This window comes from Anoplopoma fimbria, unplaced genomic scaffold, assembly GCF_027596085.1.
Source record: "Anoplopoma fimbria isolate UVic2021 breed Golden Eagle Sablefish unplaced genomic scaffold, Afim_UVic_2022 Un_contig_9215_pilon_pilon, whole genome shotgun sequence".
NCBI lineage: Eukaryota > Metazoa > Chordata > Actinopteri > Perciformes > Anoplopomatidae > Anoplopoma > Anoplopoma fimbria.
Genome location: NW_026553854.1, coordinates 1 through 14,167, shown reverse-complemented (window position 1 = coordinate 14,167; position 14,167 = coordinate 1). Strand labels below are relative to the sequence as shown.

At 43.7% G+C, this 14,167-nt stretch overlaps 2 protein-coding genes and 1 long non-coding RNA gene across 3 annotated transcripts; 1 reads left to right on the top strand and 2 right to left on the bottom strand.

Annotated features, from left to right (window-relative positions):
* The first annotated feature begins 2,365 nt into the window (after nt 1-2,365).
* On the top strand, nt 2,366-6,688 carry LOC129116874 (H-2 class II histocompatibility antigen, E-S beta chain-like). The gene is made up of 6 exons (XM_054627549.1): nt 2,366-2,464; nt 3,217-3,489; nt 4,914-5,127; nt 5,299-5,366; nt 5,925-6,038; nt 6,203-6,688. Exons 1-6 carry the CDS (start codon nt 2,410-2,412, stop codon nt 6,226-6,228), a joined length of 750 nt encoding a protein of 249 aa, XP_054483524.1. The 5' UTR covers nt 2,366-2,409; the 3' UTR covers nt 6,229-6,688.
* Nucleotides 5,393-5,978, bottom strand: LOC129116876 (uncharacterized). Its single transcript, XR_008533721.1, has 3 exons — nt 5,887-5,978; nt 5,527-5,850; nt 5,393-5,494 (listed from the first exon to the last, which is right to left on the bottom strand). It is a non-coding gene; the product is annotated as an uncharacterized LOC129116876 (long non-coding RNA).
* Nucleotides 6,689-13,055: 6,367 nt separating the features above from the next.
* LOC129116878 (basic salivary proline-rich protein 4-like) lies at nt 13,056-14,078 on the bottom strand (the record flags this gene model as incomplete). The annotated part of the gene is made up of 1 exon (XM_054627551.1): nt 13,056-14,078. A coding segment is annotated over one exon (1,023 nt), but the record flags the coding sequence as incomplete, so codon positions are not given.
* Between the last annotated feature and the right edge of the window lie 89 nt (nt 14,079-14,167).

Here is a 14,167-nt window from a genome sequence, read left to right as displayed (position 1 = left end):
GAGCTTTCTGCTGGAGGAGCTTTCTGCTGGAGGAGCTTTCTGCTGGAGGAGCTTCTGGAGGAGCTTTCTGCTGGAGGAGCTTTCTGCTGGAGGAGCTTTCTGCTGGACCTCTTTAACCATCCAGGCTCTCAGAGCTCTTTGTCTCTTTATATAATTATATAATAATATATATATATAAATATATATATGAAAATAATCACTGAACTCTCCTCATGAGCTGGTGATCAACCTGTTTCATGTAAACATGAGAACATAAAGAATGAACGAACTACACAGACACACACACATATATATACAGCATACATCCATATATTCATTCTGACATCCATATATATATATTCATCCTCATAAATGATTTACTTCACAGGTCAGTTATCCATATATATATATATATAATATATTATATACATATGTATGTTTATATATATATATATAATATATAACCTTACATACATATTTACATATGTATGTATATATGTATGTATGTATATATATTACATGTATTATATGTATACATATGTATGTATATATACATACATATATACATATGTATGTATATATGTGAACCTTATACACACACACTGTGATGTGATGGTGAACCTTATACACACTTTAGTGACTGATTTGTCCTGAGTTTTTCCTTGTCACTCGGTGACGACTGAGGGAGTCCTTGACGCTTGTATAGGTTACTTGCAATAAACTAGAAAATGAAGATCCACGAAAAATCGAGCGTTCCAAACATCGTTGGGGTTTAATGACCAAAAGGAAGATTTTACAGATGCATTAACTAAAGAATTTACAATGAGCAGCATGCGCATCAAAACGAGCAAGCAAGCAGAGACAAGGTCAAAAAGCTGTGTGCTCTCAGTCGGCCACACCTCCTTCCCGGTCTCCTTCCTATTTATAGCCTTTGACCTGCAGAGGGCACAAAATCTCGAGCAAGTAATACAGAAGAGGCATGCATTGAAATCAAAGTTAAACAAATAAATTAGTGGCTAAAATGGCTCCTACACACACACACTGTAATGTGATGGTGAACCTTATCCACACACACTGTGATATGATGGTGAACCTTATACACACACACTGTATGTGATGGTGAACCTTATACACACACACTGTATGTGATGGTGAACCTTATACACACACACTGTATGTGATGGTGAACCTTATACACACACACTGTATGTGATGGTGAACCTTATACACACACACTGTATGTGATGGTGAACCTTATACACACACACTGTATATGATGGTGAAGCACAGTGTACTCCTGACTACTGGCCGTGATGCTGATGGTTTCTGTGTAGTTTATTAAACTATGTATGTGATATAATATATATCTCTCTCTCTATGTGATAAACCTATATATAAACACTAAATAAATATATATATAAATAAATATACTAAACTATAAATATAAAATAAATTCTAAACTAAATAAATATTAAACTATATATATATATATATATATATATATAAACTAAACTATATATATATATATAGATAAATATATATATATATAAATAAATAAATATATATATATATATATTGTAGTGACCACTCACTAGCAGCACAATATTGGTTAGAATTCACAGCGAGCTAGCCTTGTTGTCGTTATATTTACTTGTTAGGTTTATTCAACTACATTACCCATGAGCGTTAGCGGGTTGATGGGTTAATGATGTGTCAGAATGCAGAGTGTGAATAAAGCGTTTGTTTACTCCACAAGAAGCCTTTCTCAGCCTTTAGTTACACTGCTACACTATAACATGTGGACACAACACCGCCTCCAGGCCAGTAACAACCAGGACTAATCACATATAAAGCTCCGGGTTATAAGAAGCACTGTCGGTTTATGAGGAAATTAAAGGCTTTTAAGTGCGCCTTATAGTGCGGAACATAGTGTGGAACACAGACCAGTGGTTCTGTGTGTATAGTGTTATTAATAATAATAATAATAATGCTAACATGTATAGTGTTATTAATAATAATAATAATAATAATAATAATAATAATAATGCTAACATGTATAGTGTTATTAATAATAATAATATAATAATAATAATAATAATAATAATGCTAACATGTATAGTGTTAATTAATAATAATAATAATAATAATAATGCTAACATGTATAGTGTTATTAATAATAATAATAATAATGCTAGCATGTATAGTGTTATTAATAATAATAATATATAGTGTTATTAATAAGACTAATCATAAGGATATAACCTATAACCTCCTGACTGTGTGTTTGAGCTCCAGCAGCAGACTTTGCTCTGATTGTCTGCCTGGTAACAGGTGATGATGATGACGATGTGGGTCATGTGATCTGTCCTCTGCTTTTAACAGCAGCTCTCACTGAGACTTTGTGAGTGTTTGTCAGGTCAACAGAGGAACATGGCTTCATCCTTTCTCCTCTTCTCCCTCCTCTTCATCGGCCTCCACGCTGCAGGTAGGATCACTACACTGATCACTGATCACTACACTGATCACTGATCACACTGATCACTGATCACTACACTGATCACTGATCAATACACTGATCACTGATCAATACACTGATCACTGATCACTACACTGATCACTGATCACTACACTGATCACTGATCACACTGATCACTGATCACTACACTGATCACTGATCAATACACTGATCACTGATCACTGATCACTACACTGATCACTGATCACTACACTGATCACTGATCAATACACTGATCACTGATCACTACACTGATCACTGATCAATACACTGATCACTGATCACTACACTGATCACTACACTGATCACTGATCAATACACTGATCACTGATCAATACACTGATCACTGATCAATACACTGATCACTGATCAATACACTGATCACTGATCACTACACTGATCACTGATCACTACACTGATCACTACACTGATCACTACACTGATCACTACACTGATCACTGATCACTACACTGATCACTACACTGATCACTGATCAATACACTGATCACTGATCACTACACTGATCAATACACTGATCACTACACTGATCACTGATCAATACACTGATCACTGATCACTACACTGATCACTGATCAATACACTGATCACTGATCACTGATCAATACACTGATCACTGATCAATACACTGATCACTGATCAGTGTATTGATCAGTGATCAGTGATCCTGTAGTTTCTCACCGAGTCTCTTTGTTCTTCTTCAGATGGATTCATGGAGTTTGTAGTGACCCGTTGTGTCTTTAACTCCTCTGATCCTAAAGACATCGAGTTCATCCAGTCTTATTATTACAACAAGTTGGAGTACACCAGGTTCAGCAGCAGTGTGGGGAAGTTTGTAGGATTCACTGAGCACGGAGTGAAGAACGCTGAGTACTGGAACAATAATCCTTCATTTCTGGCTCAGATGAAGGCTGCGAAGGAGAGATACTGTGTACACAACATTCAGATTGACTACGACGCTGTTCTGACTAAGTCAGGTGAGTTTGAGTTTGAGTGACATTATTATTATTATCATTATTGTTATTATTATGGTATTATTATTATAATTATTATTATATTATATATTATTATTATTATTATTAATATTATTAATATTATTATTAATATTATTATTATTATTATTATTATATTATTATTATTAATATTATCATGACTTACTAATCTCGTTTTTATTATCATCATTAATAAGAATTATTTCATCTTCACACAGTAGATTTGAATCCTTAGATTTAAATGAAGTTGTTCAAACATTATATAAATTAATAAATCAGACATATTCTCTCAAACGTCTCTGTCTCCACCTGGTGGTGAAGCTCAGCTACTACAACTGATACTAATACTAATACCTAATCAATGATGTTCTTTTAATGTTTCAGTTCTTGATCAACCCTTAAACTTATTTTAAGTTTCTTTATTTAAACTGTGACGTCATCACATCAACATATTATGTAAATCTGATGAATCTATTTACATAAATGTAGCAATTTAACTTTAATGTAAAACGACAGATATCATACATATATTATATATTTGTGTTTATGTCTCCACCTGCTGCTCATTTAATTAAAAATGTTAAAGTCTGGTTTTAATCAGACTAAATAATAAAGTCTGGTTTTAATCAGACTAAATAAATAAAGTCTGGTTTTAATCAGATTAAATTAATAAAGTCTGGTTTTAATCAGACTAAATAAATAAAGTCTGGTTTTAAATAAATAAATAAAAAGTCTGGTTTTAATCAGAATAAATAAATAAAGTCTGGTTTTAATCAGATTAAATAAATAAATAAAGTCTGGTTTTAATCAGAATAAATAATAAAGTCTGGTTTTAATCAGAACAAATAAATAAAGTCTGGTTTTAATCAGAATAAATAATAAAGTCTGGTTTTAATCAGAATAAATAATAAAGTCTGGTTTTAATCAGAATAAATAATAAAGTCTGGTTTTAATCAGAATAAATAATAAAGTCTGGTTTTAATCAGAAAAGTCTAAATAAAATAAAAAGTCTGGTTTTAATCATAATAAATAATAAAGTCTGGTTTTAATCAGAATAAATAAATAAAGTCTGGTTTTAATCAGAATAAATAATAAAGTCTGGTTTTAATCAGAATAAATAATAAAGTCTGGTTTTAATCAGTGGTCAGAAACAGATGTAAAGTTGACAGAACTTCACTGAACATAAATAGAAACTCAACATTTATCAGCTGAAGACTGAAGACCTGAACTCAGACCAGCTGGACCAGTTTGCTGCTCTGCTTGTTACCATGACTCCCAGTCCTGAAGGAACAACGAGAACTTTGTATCAAACTACTGAGAAATGAAAGAGAATCATTAAGAACTCTTAATAAGACTCTTAATATGATCAATAGTATCAATACTCACCATCATCATAACGTGTGTTGCAGCTCCGCCCTACGTCAGACTGCACTCGGTGACGCCCCCTGGTGGTAAAGATTCGTCCATGCTGGTCTGCAGCGTCTTCGACTTCTACCCTCAGAAGATCATAGTGAGATGGCTCCGAGACGGAGAGCCGGAGACCGCCGGGGTCACTTCCACCGATGAGCTGGCAGACGGGGACTGGTACTACCAGGTCCACTCTCACCTGGAGTACAAGCCCAGGTGGGTCCACCCAAAGTCCAGTAGGTCCAGGTCCAGTAGGTCCAGGTCCAGGTCCAGTTAGGTCCAGTAGGTCCAGGTCCAGTAGGTCCAGGTCCAGTTAGGTCCAGGTCCAGTTAGGTCCAGGTCCAGGTTCAGGGTGTAACGTCTGATGAGTTGGTTTGTGTCCAGCAGGTCTGGAGAGAAGATCTCCTGTGTGGTGGAGCACATGAGTCTGAGTAAACCTCTGGTTACTGACTGGGGTAAATACCTGTCTGTCTGCTCACCTGTCTACCTGTCTCTTAACCTGTCTACCTGTCTCTTAACCTGTCTTCCTGTCTCTTCACCTGTCTCTCTGCTCACCTGTCTACCTGTCTCTTAACCTGTCTACCTGTCTCTTAACCTGTCTTCCTGTCTCTTAACCTGTCTCTCTGCTAACCTGTCTACCTGTCTCTCTGCTAACCTGTCTACCTGTCTGTCTGTCTACCTGTCTCTCTCTTAACCTGTCTACCTGTCTCTTAACCTGTCTTCCTGTCTCTTAACCTGTCTCTCTGCTAACCTGTCTACCTGTCTGTCTCTTAACCTGTCTACCTGTCTCTTAACCTGTCTCTCTGCTAACCTGTCTACCTGTCTGTCTCTTAACCTGTCTTCCTGTCTCTTAACCTGTCTCTCTGCTCACCTATCTTCCTGTCTCTTAACCTGTCTACCTGTCTCTTAACCTGTCTACCTGTCTCTTAACCTGTCTACCTGTCTCTTAACCTGTCTACCTGTCTGTCTCTTAACCTGTCTCTCTGCTAACCTGTCTACCTGTCTGTCCTCAGACCCGTCCATGCCCGAGTCTGAGAGAAACAAGATCGCCATCGGAGCGTCAGGACTGATCCTGGGTCTGACCTTATCTCTGGCTGGATTCATCTACTACAAGAGGAAGGCCAGAGGTCAGAACATGGTTTAGTTTAGTCCAGACTCAGAGGAGGACAGACCAGGACCCTCAGAGTCTGGAAGAAGTGTATCTCTCTCTGAAACCTGTCTGCTGTTTCTCTAAAATAACATTCATGTTCATGTCCCCCCCCACCCCCGTCTGTTCTGTTCTTTAAACCAGGACGGATTCTGGTTCCCAGTAACTGAGCCTGGCCCTAACCCTGGTCCTGGTCCTGGTCCTGGCCCTGGTCCTGGTCCTGGTCAGATGGAATGAAAGCAGCAGCTGCTTCAACCCGCTTCATGTTTTCAGCTCAGCACCCGGACAGTGCTGCCCCCTGCTGGACCGGCTCACCACCTGATTCTCTCATGATCTGGACTCTGATACTCAGCTGGTCTAAAACCTGATCTCAGGTTTAGTCTGGACTGTGGTGTGTCACAGCTGGATGTGAACTCTGCTTCATCTACATGTGATTTGATGCTTTACTGTGTGAAATCAATATTTAACAGCCACTTATATCCATAACGGACTCAATAACTCTGCTTTCAAATCAAATGTAATCCAGTGTTCTGAATGATTTGGGGCTCTCAGGTTGTGTGATTGTTAGATTCATATATTTTACTGCAGTGAGACGTTTTCTAACCACAATAAACCAGAAGACAACTCTGACACGCTGTGGATTCATTGAACACATGTGAAGTATCCATCTAGTCTGTGTATAATGTTTATGAATGAAAAGCATCTCAGCATGGACAGATGCTAACTTACAACAACTAATGAAGCTAAAACCAGCAGCTGGTTAGCTTAGCTTAGCATAAAGACTGGAAATAATAATAATAATAATAATCAATCCTTTATTAGTCCCACCAGAGGAAACAACGAGCAAGGACACCTCGGCATGCTGCCGCAAACCTTGTGGTTGCGGGACAAGACTGAAACGGGGAAACAACGAGCACTGCTCCGTCCAAAGGTAACAGAATCCACCGAGAGCTGCTGATTCTGTTCAAATAACAATCACACTCCATCCACTCAGAGTTAAGGTCACGGCCTTCAGACACACGGTTCTTTAAAGTTCTATCTCTCTTCACTTATAGAAGCGCTGTCGTCTTCAAGACAACAGAAGGAACATCTGCTTGTTGACGCACTGCTTTTCTGTTAGACTGACAAACTCTTAGTGACTGCATGAAACGCTAGTGGTGTTATTCAAGTACTGTATCCAAGTCCAGTTTAGAGGTTCTTGTACTTTACTCGAGTATTTCACTTCACTACAACTGACAGCTGTAGTAACTTTAATTTAAAGACTTGATATTAAAAAACTAAACAAAACTAAACTTCATTTCTTCAAATAACTTTTCCAGTCCCAAAGAGACCAAATGTTCCATTATGTCTCTAAAAATCAAACATTAGAGAAAAGTGCAAGATAAATATTGTGTGTTTCTTCTTCTCTCTTCCAATAATCATGTCAGGACCCTTCAGATTTATCTGGTGACCCTTTGGAGGGGCCCAACCCTATGTTGGGAACCACTGGACTGAAGTAAAGAACTTCATGAGCTCCAGTGAACGGGACATGTGCATTGATCCATCAGTATTAACATTCTAATATATGAAATATAACAATCCTAGTGCAGTGCTACTGATCACATGACATCGTCACATGACTGTTCAGAGCTAAATGTTGGGTCTGTGGTGTTTCAGCTTTCTGGAGAACCGCTCATACAAACATCTTCACAGCTTCCTACTAAGACTACCAAGACTACTAAGACTACTAAGACTACTAAGACCACTAAGACTACTAAGACTACTAAGACTACTAAGACTACTAAGACTACTAAGACTACTAAGACTACCAAGACTACTAAGACTACCAAGACTACTAAGACTACTAAGACTACCAAGACTACTAAGACTACCAAGACTACTAAGACTACTAAGACTACCAAGACTACTAAGACTACTAAGTCTACTAAGACTACTACGACTACTACGACTACTAAGACTACTACGGGCGGCTGTGGCTCAGTGGAGAGCAGGGTCGTCCCCCAATCAGAGGATCGGCGGTTCGATCCCTGGCTCCGGCAGTCCATGTCGATGTGTCCTTGGGCAAGACACTTAACCCCAAATTGCTCCCGCAGGCTGTTCCTGCGGTGTATGAATGTTAGTTAGGGTCCTGATGGTCAGGTGGCACCTTGCATGGTAGCTCCTGTCATCAGTGTATGGATGGGTGAATGATTAGTAATGTAAAAGCGCTTTGAGTGGTCGGAAGACTAGAAAAGCGCTATACAAGTACAGTCCATTTACCATTTACTACGACTACTAAGACCACTAAGACTACTAAGTCTACCAAGACTACTAAGTCTACTAAGACTACTAAGACTACTAAGTCTACCAAGACTACTAAGACTACTAAGTCTACTAAGACTACCAAGACTACTAAGACTACTAAGGTTCAGAAACACACAAACTGCTAGATAAGGTAACAACCTGTTAAAGATTTATTTTGATATGACTAATATTTATGGTGTTACTATTTAAACTCACTGTTCCCCCAAATAACTAATAGAAGACCCCAAAGCTCTTAAACAATATGCAGCTCAGTATACTACTCACTGTGTACTTCTATTTCTATACGTTGTAGTACTACACTAACCTAACAAAGAAATGTTACAGAATCATATTAGACTCATAAATAGAATAAATAAATATGATGCCGGACTAATGCTGAGTTGATGACTTGCTTTTAGAGAGGATTAACTCTAAACTACAGGTAAACCATGATTCAGACAAAGGAAGAATACCTGGGCTAAGAAATAAAGGAGAAGTGGATCACGTGGTTGGTCTTCAACGTTGGTGGTTCTTCATGGATTTAAAGAAACCAAAAGAGAGTCTGACGTTTCTGTAGTCTGTTAAGACTTTAATGCCTCTCCACATGCTGCGGGGTCGTTGTTTTCAAAATGCCCCTCCATACACTGCTGGTATCTGCTCTTGGCTTCTCTAGTGCCCTTCTTCATGTTGGTGTGTTCAGTCTGTGAGAGAGCAAAGGTCGTCCTGATCAGTCCCTGACCCCCACTGAGTCCTCCTGGCTGGCTCCCCAAATGTAGTGGTTGATTTTAGAAGAGCAGCTTCTTTGACTTTAAATGAGTCTTAATATCTAAAAATGTTGCTGCTAACTTTATAACTTAAGTTATCTGACAAGTGGTGAGTCACCAGAGGATCTCACTGCCAGGAGAGGAGCCCAAAGAGGAGCCCAAAGAGGAGCCCAAAGAGGAGCCTGAAGAGGAGCCCAAAGAGGAGCCCAAAGAGGAGCCCAAAGAGGAGCCCGAAGAGGAGCCCGAAGAGGAGCCCAAAGAGGATCAGCATAGAGCTTCACCCACCAGTACAGCCACCAGTACAGCCACCAGTACAGCCACCAGTACACACTGGAACAGACAACGTAAGCCTGTGAATGAGGAGACTGAGAGCTGATCAGTATTCAGGTGCAGCAGTGAAGCCAGTGTTTGTGTGACTGTTAGTATGAGCTCTGTCTGTCACAGCAGGTCAGGTGACACGAGCAGAGCGTCTGATTGGACCGTCCAAAGTTCAAAACTAACTCTGAGTGATCGAGGAGAAGCTGACGGACGGAGAGAGAAGAGAGGAGGAATCAACAAGGTCAGTAGATGAACAGCCTGAACACAGAGGGAGAGCGGCTCATGTTGTCACGCTGGACAGACGTCACTAACATGACATCTAAAGGTTTGGTCCTCAGCCTGTTCCAGATGATCAATATCAGTGACTATGAGAGGCTCCAGTGAAGAAGATGATCAATATGATCAATATCAGTGACTATGAGAGGCTCCACTGAAGAAGATGATCAATATGATCAATATCAGTGACTATGGGAGGCTCCAGTGTAGAAGGAGAAGGGAGAGCAGCTGGTAGAGCAGGCAGCCTCAGTGTGTGTGTGTTTGTTTACTTACTGTTAATAAAGTTAAGCAGATCAAACAACACGCTGACCTCTGACCCCTGGGAGGAACCAATCAGTGAGCTCTGCTGGGACACTTCAGTGTGGACTCAAAAGCTTTATTGAGAGAAACATCTGGAGTCTGATGACGCTGCTCTAATACTGATTATTGATCGGATAGAAAACATTCATGTCAGTCCCGATGTCCCCCCTGAACCCTGAACCCTGAACACTGAACCCTGAACCCTGAACCCTGAACCTGAACACTGAACCCTGAACCCTGAACACTGAACCCTGAACCTGAACCCTGAACCCTGAACCCTGAACCCTGAACACTGAACCCTGAACCCTGAACACTGAACCCTGAACCTGAACCCTGAACCCTGAACCCTGAACACTGAACCCTGAACCCTGAACACTGAACCCTGAACACTGAACCCTGAACCCTGAACCCTGAACACTGAACCCTGAACCTGAACCCTGAACCTGAACCCTGAACCCTGAACCCGGTTCAACAGAGTCTTCAGTGTGTAAAGACTTGAAGAAGTCAAACAGGATAACCATAATGAGACAAGCCCCGCCCACTCTGACCTGTAGCCATGGTAACGCCTCTCTCTCTGCCCAGTCTTCCTCAGGGGGCGTGGCCGAGGAGGAGGAGGTGGGAGGAGCTCCGAGGGAGGAGATGAGCTTTGTGACATCAGAACAGGAGGAAGAGGCGGGGCCTACCAGTGACATCACAGCATTGGTGCGGCGGTATCGCCATGGTTACCAGACAGCCAGCGTGTTCCTGTGTGTGCGTCATCGTTGTCGGTACACACACACACACACACACACACACACACACACACACACACACACACACACACACACACACACACACACACACACACACACGTTTGTTTACGCCACAGCCGCCCCTGATCTATCTGTTATAATACTAGAAAAGATTATATACAAAAGGGTTTTGTTTCATGTAGATTCTAATTCAGTTCTTTACAAACACCAGTATGGTTTCCACTTCCATGTCTTTACTTTACCTTGTCCATAAAGTTATCTCTGCACTTGATAACAATGAATTCACTTTACGTATTTTCATAGACCTTTCAAAAGCCTTTGATACAGTAAATCATAATATTGTAATGGAACAGTTGTATAAATATGGTTTCAATGATATTACATCCAAATGGTTAAAACATGATGTGTCCAACAGAAGACCGTTTGTTTGTGTTAAGGGTTGCTATTCCAACCAAGCCAGACTGTGGGGTTCCACAGGGGTCCATTCTTGGACCATTATTGTTCCTCATCTATATTAATGATTTGTCTGAGTCTCAAAAAGCCTTTCTCCAATAATGTTTGCAGATGACACAACCCTAGTTCTCTCTCATTCAAATTTAAACTCACGAATTATGGACGCTAATGCTGGTTTAATTGCCTATGCTACATGGTTCAGATTAAATAAATTATCTTTGAATATAAAAAATCTGGCTTTATTATTTTCTGTGGCAAAAAATCCTACTCAGGTGTCATCGACAGCATTCCTTATTGTTGATGAGAGTCTGAGGATCAGAGTCACATCTCATCTGCTCCTCTGTTTCAGAAACTTCAGATTTTACTATTCATGACATCAATATTTTTCAAATTTGTGTTTTTATGTATAAGAGTCTTGTGGGTGAAGGAAATATTCCTGAACATTTCAAGACCTTCTTTAAAGCAACTTCACAGGTTCATTCTCAACTCGTCATCTTCAGATCTTCATCCTCATAAATGATTTACTTCACAGGTCAGTTATCGATAAGATTTAGGGGAACCAGATTATGGAATGTTCATCTATATTGGGCGGCTGTGGCATGAGGTAGAGCGCTTGTCCCGCAACCACAAGGTTGGTGGTTCAAACCCCTCTACAGCCAACATGCCGAGGTGTCCTTGAGCGAGACACCTAACCCCAAGTTGCTCCCCGGATGCTTCATTGCAGCCCACTGCTCCTCCGGGATGGTTAAATGCAGAGAAATAATTTCCCCATTGTGGGACTAATAAAGGCTTAATTATTATTATTAATTATTATTATTATTGTGTGTTAATCTGTAGTTGTTGCATTCAGAGGGACTTGTAGCGTGTACAAACACACACACTCTGTGTACAAACACTCTCTCTCTCTCACACACACACACACACTCTCTCTCACACACACACACACACGCACACACACTCTCTCTCTCTCTCTCACACACACACACACACACACACTCTCTCTCTCACACACACACACTCTCTCTCTCTCTCTCTCTCTCTCTCTCTCTCTCTCACACACACACACACACACTCTCTGTCTCTCTCTCTCTCTCTCTCACACACACACACTCTCTCTCTCTCTCTCTCACACACACACACACACACACACACTCTCTCTCTCTCACACACACTCTCTCTCTCACACACACACTCTCTCTCTCACACACACACACTTCTCTGTGTGGATGGTGGTGGAGTGAGTGCTGAGAGCGTTAGTGTTGAGTGTTTCAGAGTTTCGAGTGAGTTTTTCTTACTTTCTTCTCTTTATTTTTGTTGGTATATGTGTATGTGTGTTTTTCTTTACTTTATAGTGTGTCTTTAGTGTGTTTAGTGTGTTGGTGCGTTGGTGGTGGTGCTTTGTCTGCGGGCATTTGTTTGTCACGATGCCGGTAGCAGAGACTGCTGCGGGCGAGTTTGAGAGGCTGACTCGGCGTCACGCCATCAAACTGGTCCCAGCAGGTCAGTGCTCCGTGGAGGGTCCCAGGGTCAGGGTTAGGAGGCGGTGGGTGGGAGAAGTGGTCGGGTACGGCAGCGTGAAGTCTGCGTCCCGGATGAACGGAGCGATCGTTATCTTCCTAGATAACACGGCTAAGGTGAGCCAGGTGGTGGAGAGCGGTGTAGTGATCAGAGACACCTTCACTCCCGTCTCCCCCTGGTGAGCCCGGCTACGAGGGTAACGATCTCCAACGCTCCTCCGTTCATCAAGAACGAAGTGTTGGCCAAAGAGTTGTCCCGCTATGGTCAGCTGGTCTCTCACATTAAAATGGTGTCTTTGGGCTGCAAATCCCCGCAACTGAAACACGTCGTGTGTCACCGGAGACAGGTGTACATGATCCTAAAAGACACAACAAGCGACCTCAACCTGTCCTTCTCTTTAAGATTGACGGTTTCAATTACATGGTCTTCGCCTCCTCGGAGACCATGAAGTGCTTTGGCTGTGGAGCGGAGGGGCATCTGGTCGCTCCGCCGCCTGCGGGTGGTGCGGAGGCCGCTGCGGGGTGGTCCGCCTGCGGGTGGTGCGGAGGCCGCCGGGGCTCCGGTGGTCGCTCCTCCGCCTGCGGGTGGTGGGGAGGCCGCCGGGGCTCCGGTGGTCGCTCCGCCGCCTGCGGGTGGTGGGGGGCCGCCGGGGCCCGGTGGTCGCTCCGGGTGGTGGGAGGCCCCGGGGCTCCGCCTCCTCCGCGGGGTGGTGGGGAGGCCGCCGGGGCTCCGGTGGTCGCTCCGCCGCCTGCGGGTGGTGGGGGCCGCCCGGGGCCCGGTGGTCGCTCCTCCGCCTGCGGGTGGTGGGGGGCTCCGGCCGCCCGGGGGCTCCGGTGGTCGCTCCTCCGCCTGCGGGTGGTGGGGGCCGCCGGGCTCCGGGGCTCCGGTGGTCCTCCTCCGCCTGCGGGTGGTGGGGGGGCCGCGGGGCTCCGGTGGTGCGGAGCGCTCCTCCGCCTGCGGGTGGTGGGGGCCGCCGGGGCTCCGGTGGTCGCTCCTCCGCCTGCGGGTGGTGGGGAGGCCGCCGGGGCTCCGCCTGCGGGTGGTCGCTCCTCCGCCTGCGGGTGGTGGGGGAGGCCGCCGGGCTCCGGTGGTCGCTCCTCCGCCTGCGGGTGGTGGGGGGCCGCCGGGGCTCCGGTGGTCGCCCGCCTGCGGGTGGTGGAGGCCGCGGGGGTGGCTCCGCCTGTGGTGGGGAGGCGCTCCTCCGCCTGCGGGTGGTGGGGGCCGCCGGGGCTCCGGTGGTGAGGGGGGCCGCTGGTCCTCCGCCTGCGGGTGGTGAGGGGGCCGCCGGGGCTCCGGTGGTCGCTCCTCCGCCTGCGGGTGGTGAGGGGGCCGGGGCTCCGGTGGTCGCTCCTCCGCCTGCGGGTGGTGCGGAGGGCCGCCGGGCTCCGGTGGTCGCTCCTCCGCCTGCGGGTGGTGCGGGGGGCCGCCGGGGCTCCGGTGGTCGC

Excerpts from the sequence above, each read along its gene's own strand:
- LOC129116874 (XM_054627549.1), top strand. The coding sequence starts at position 2,410 with ATGGCTTCATCCTTTCTCCTCTTCTCCCTCCTCTTCATCGGCCTCCAC. Across the intron at positions 2,465-3,216 it reads CATCGGCCTCCACGCTGCAG|ATGGATTCATGGAGTTTGTA; the intron begins GTAGGATCACTA and ends GTTCTTCTTCAG. Across the intron at positions 5,128-5,298 it reads CACCTGGAGTACAAGCCCAG|GTCTGGAGAGAAGATCTCCT; the intron begins GTGGGTCCACCC and ends TGTGTCCAGCAG.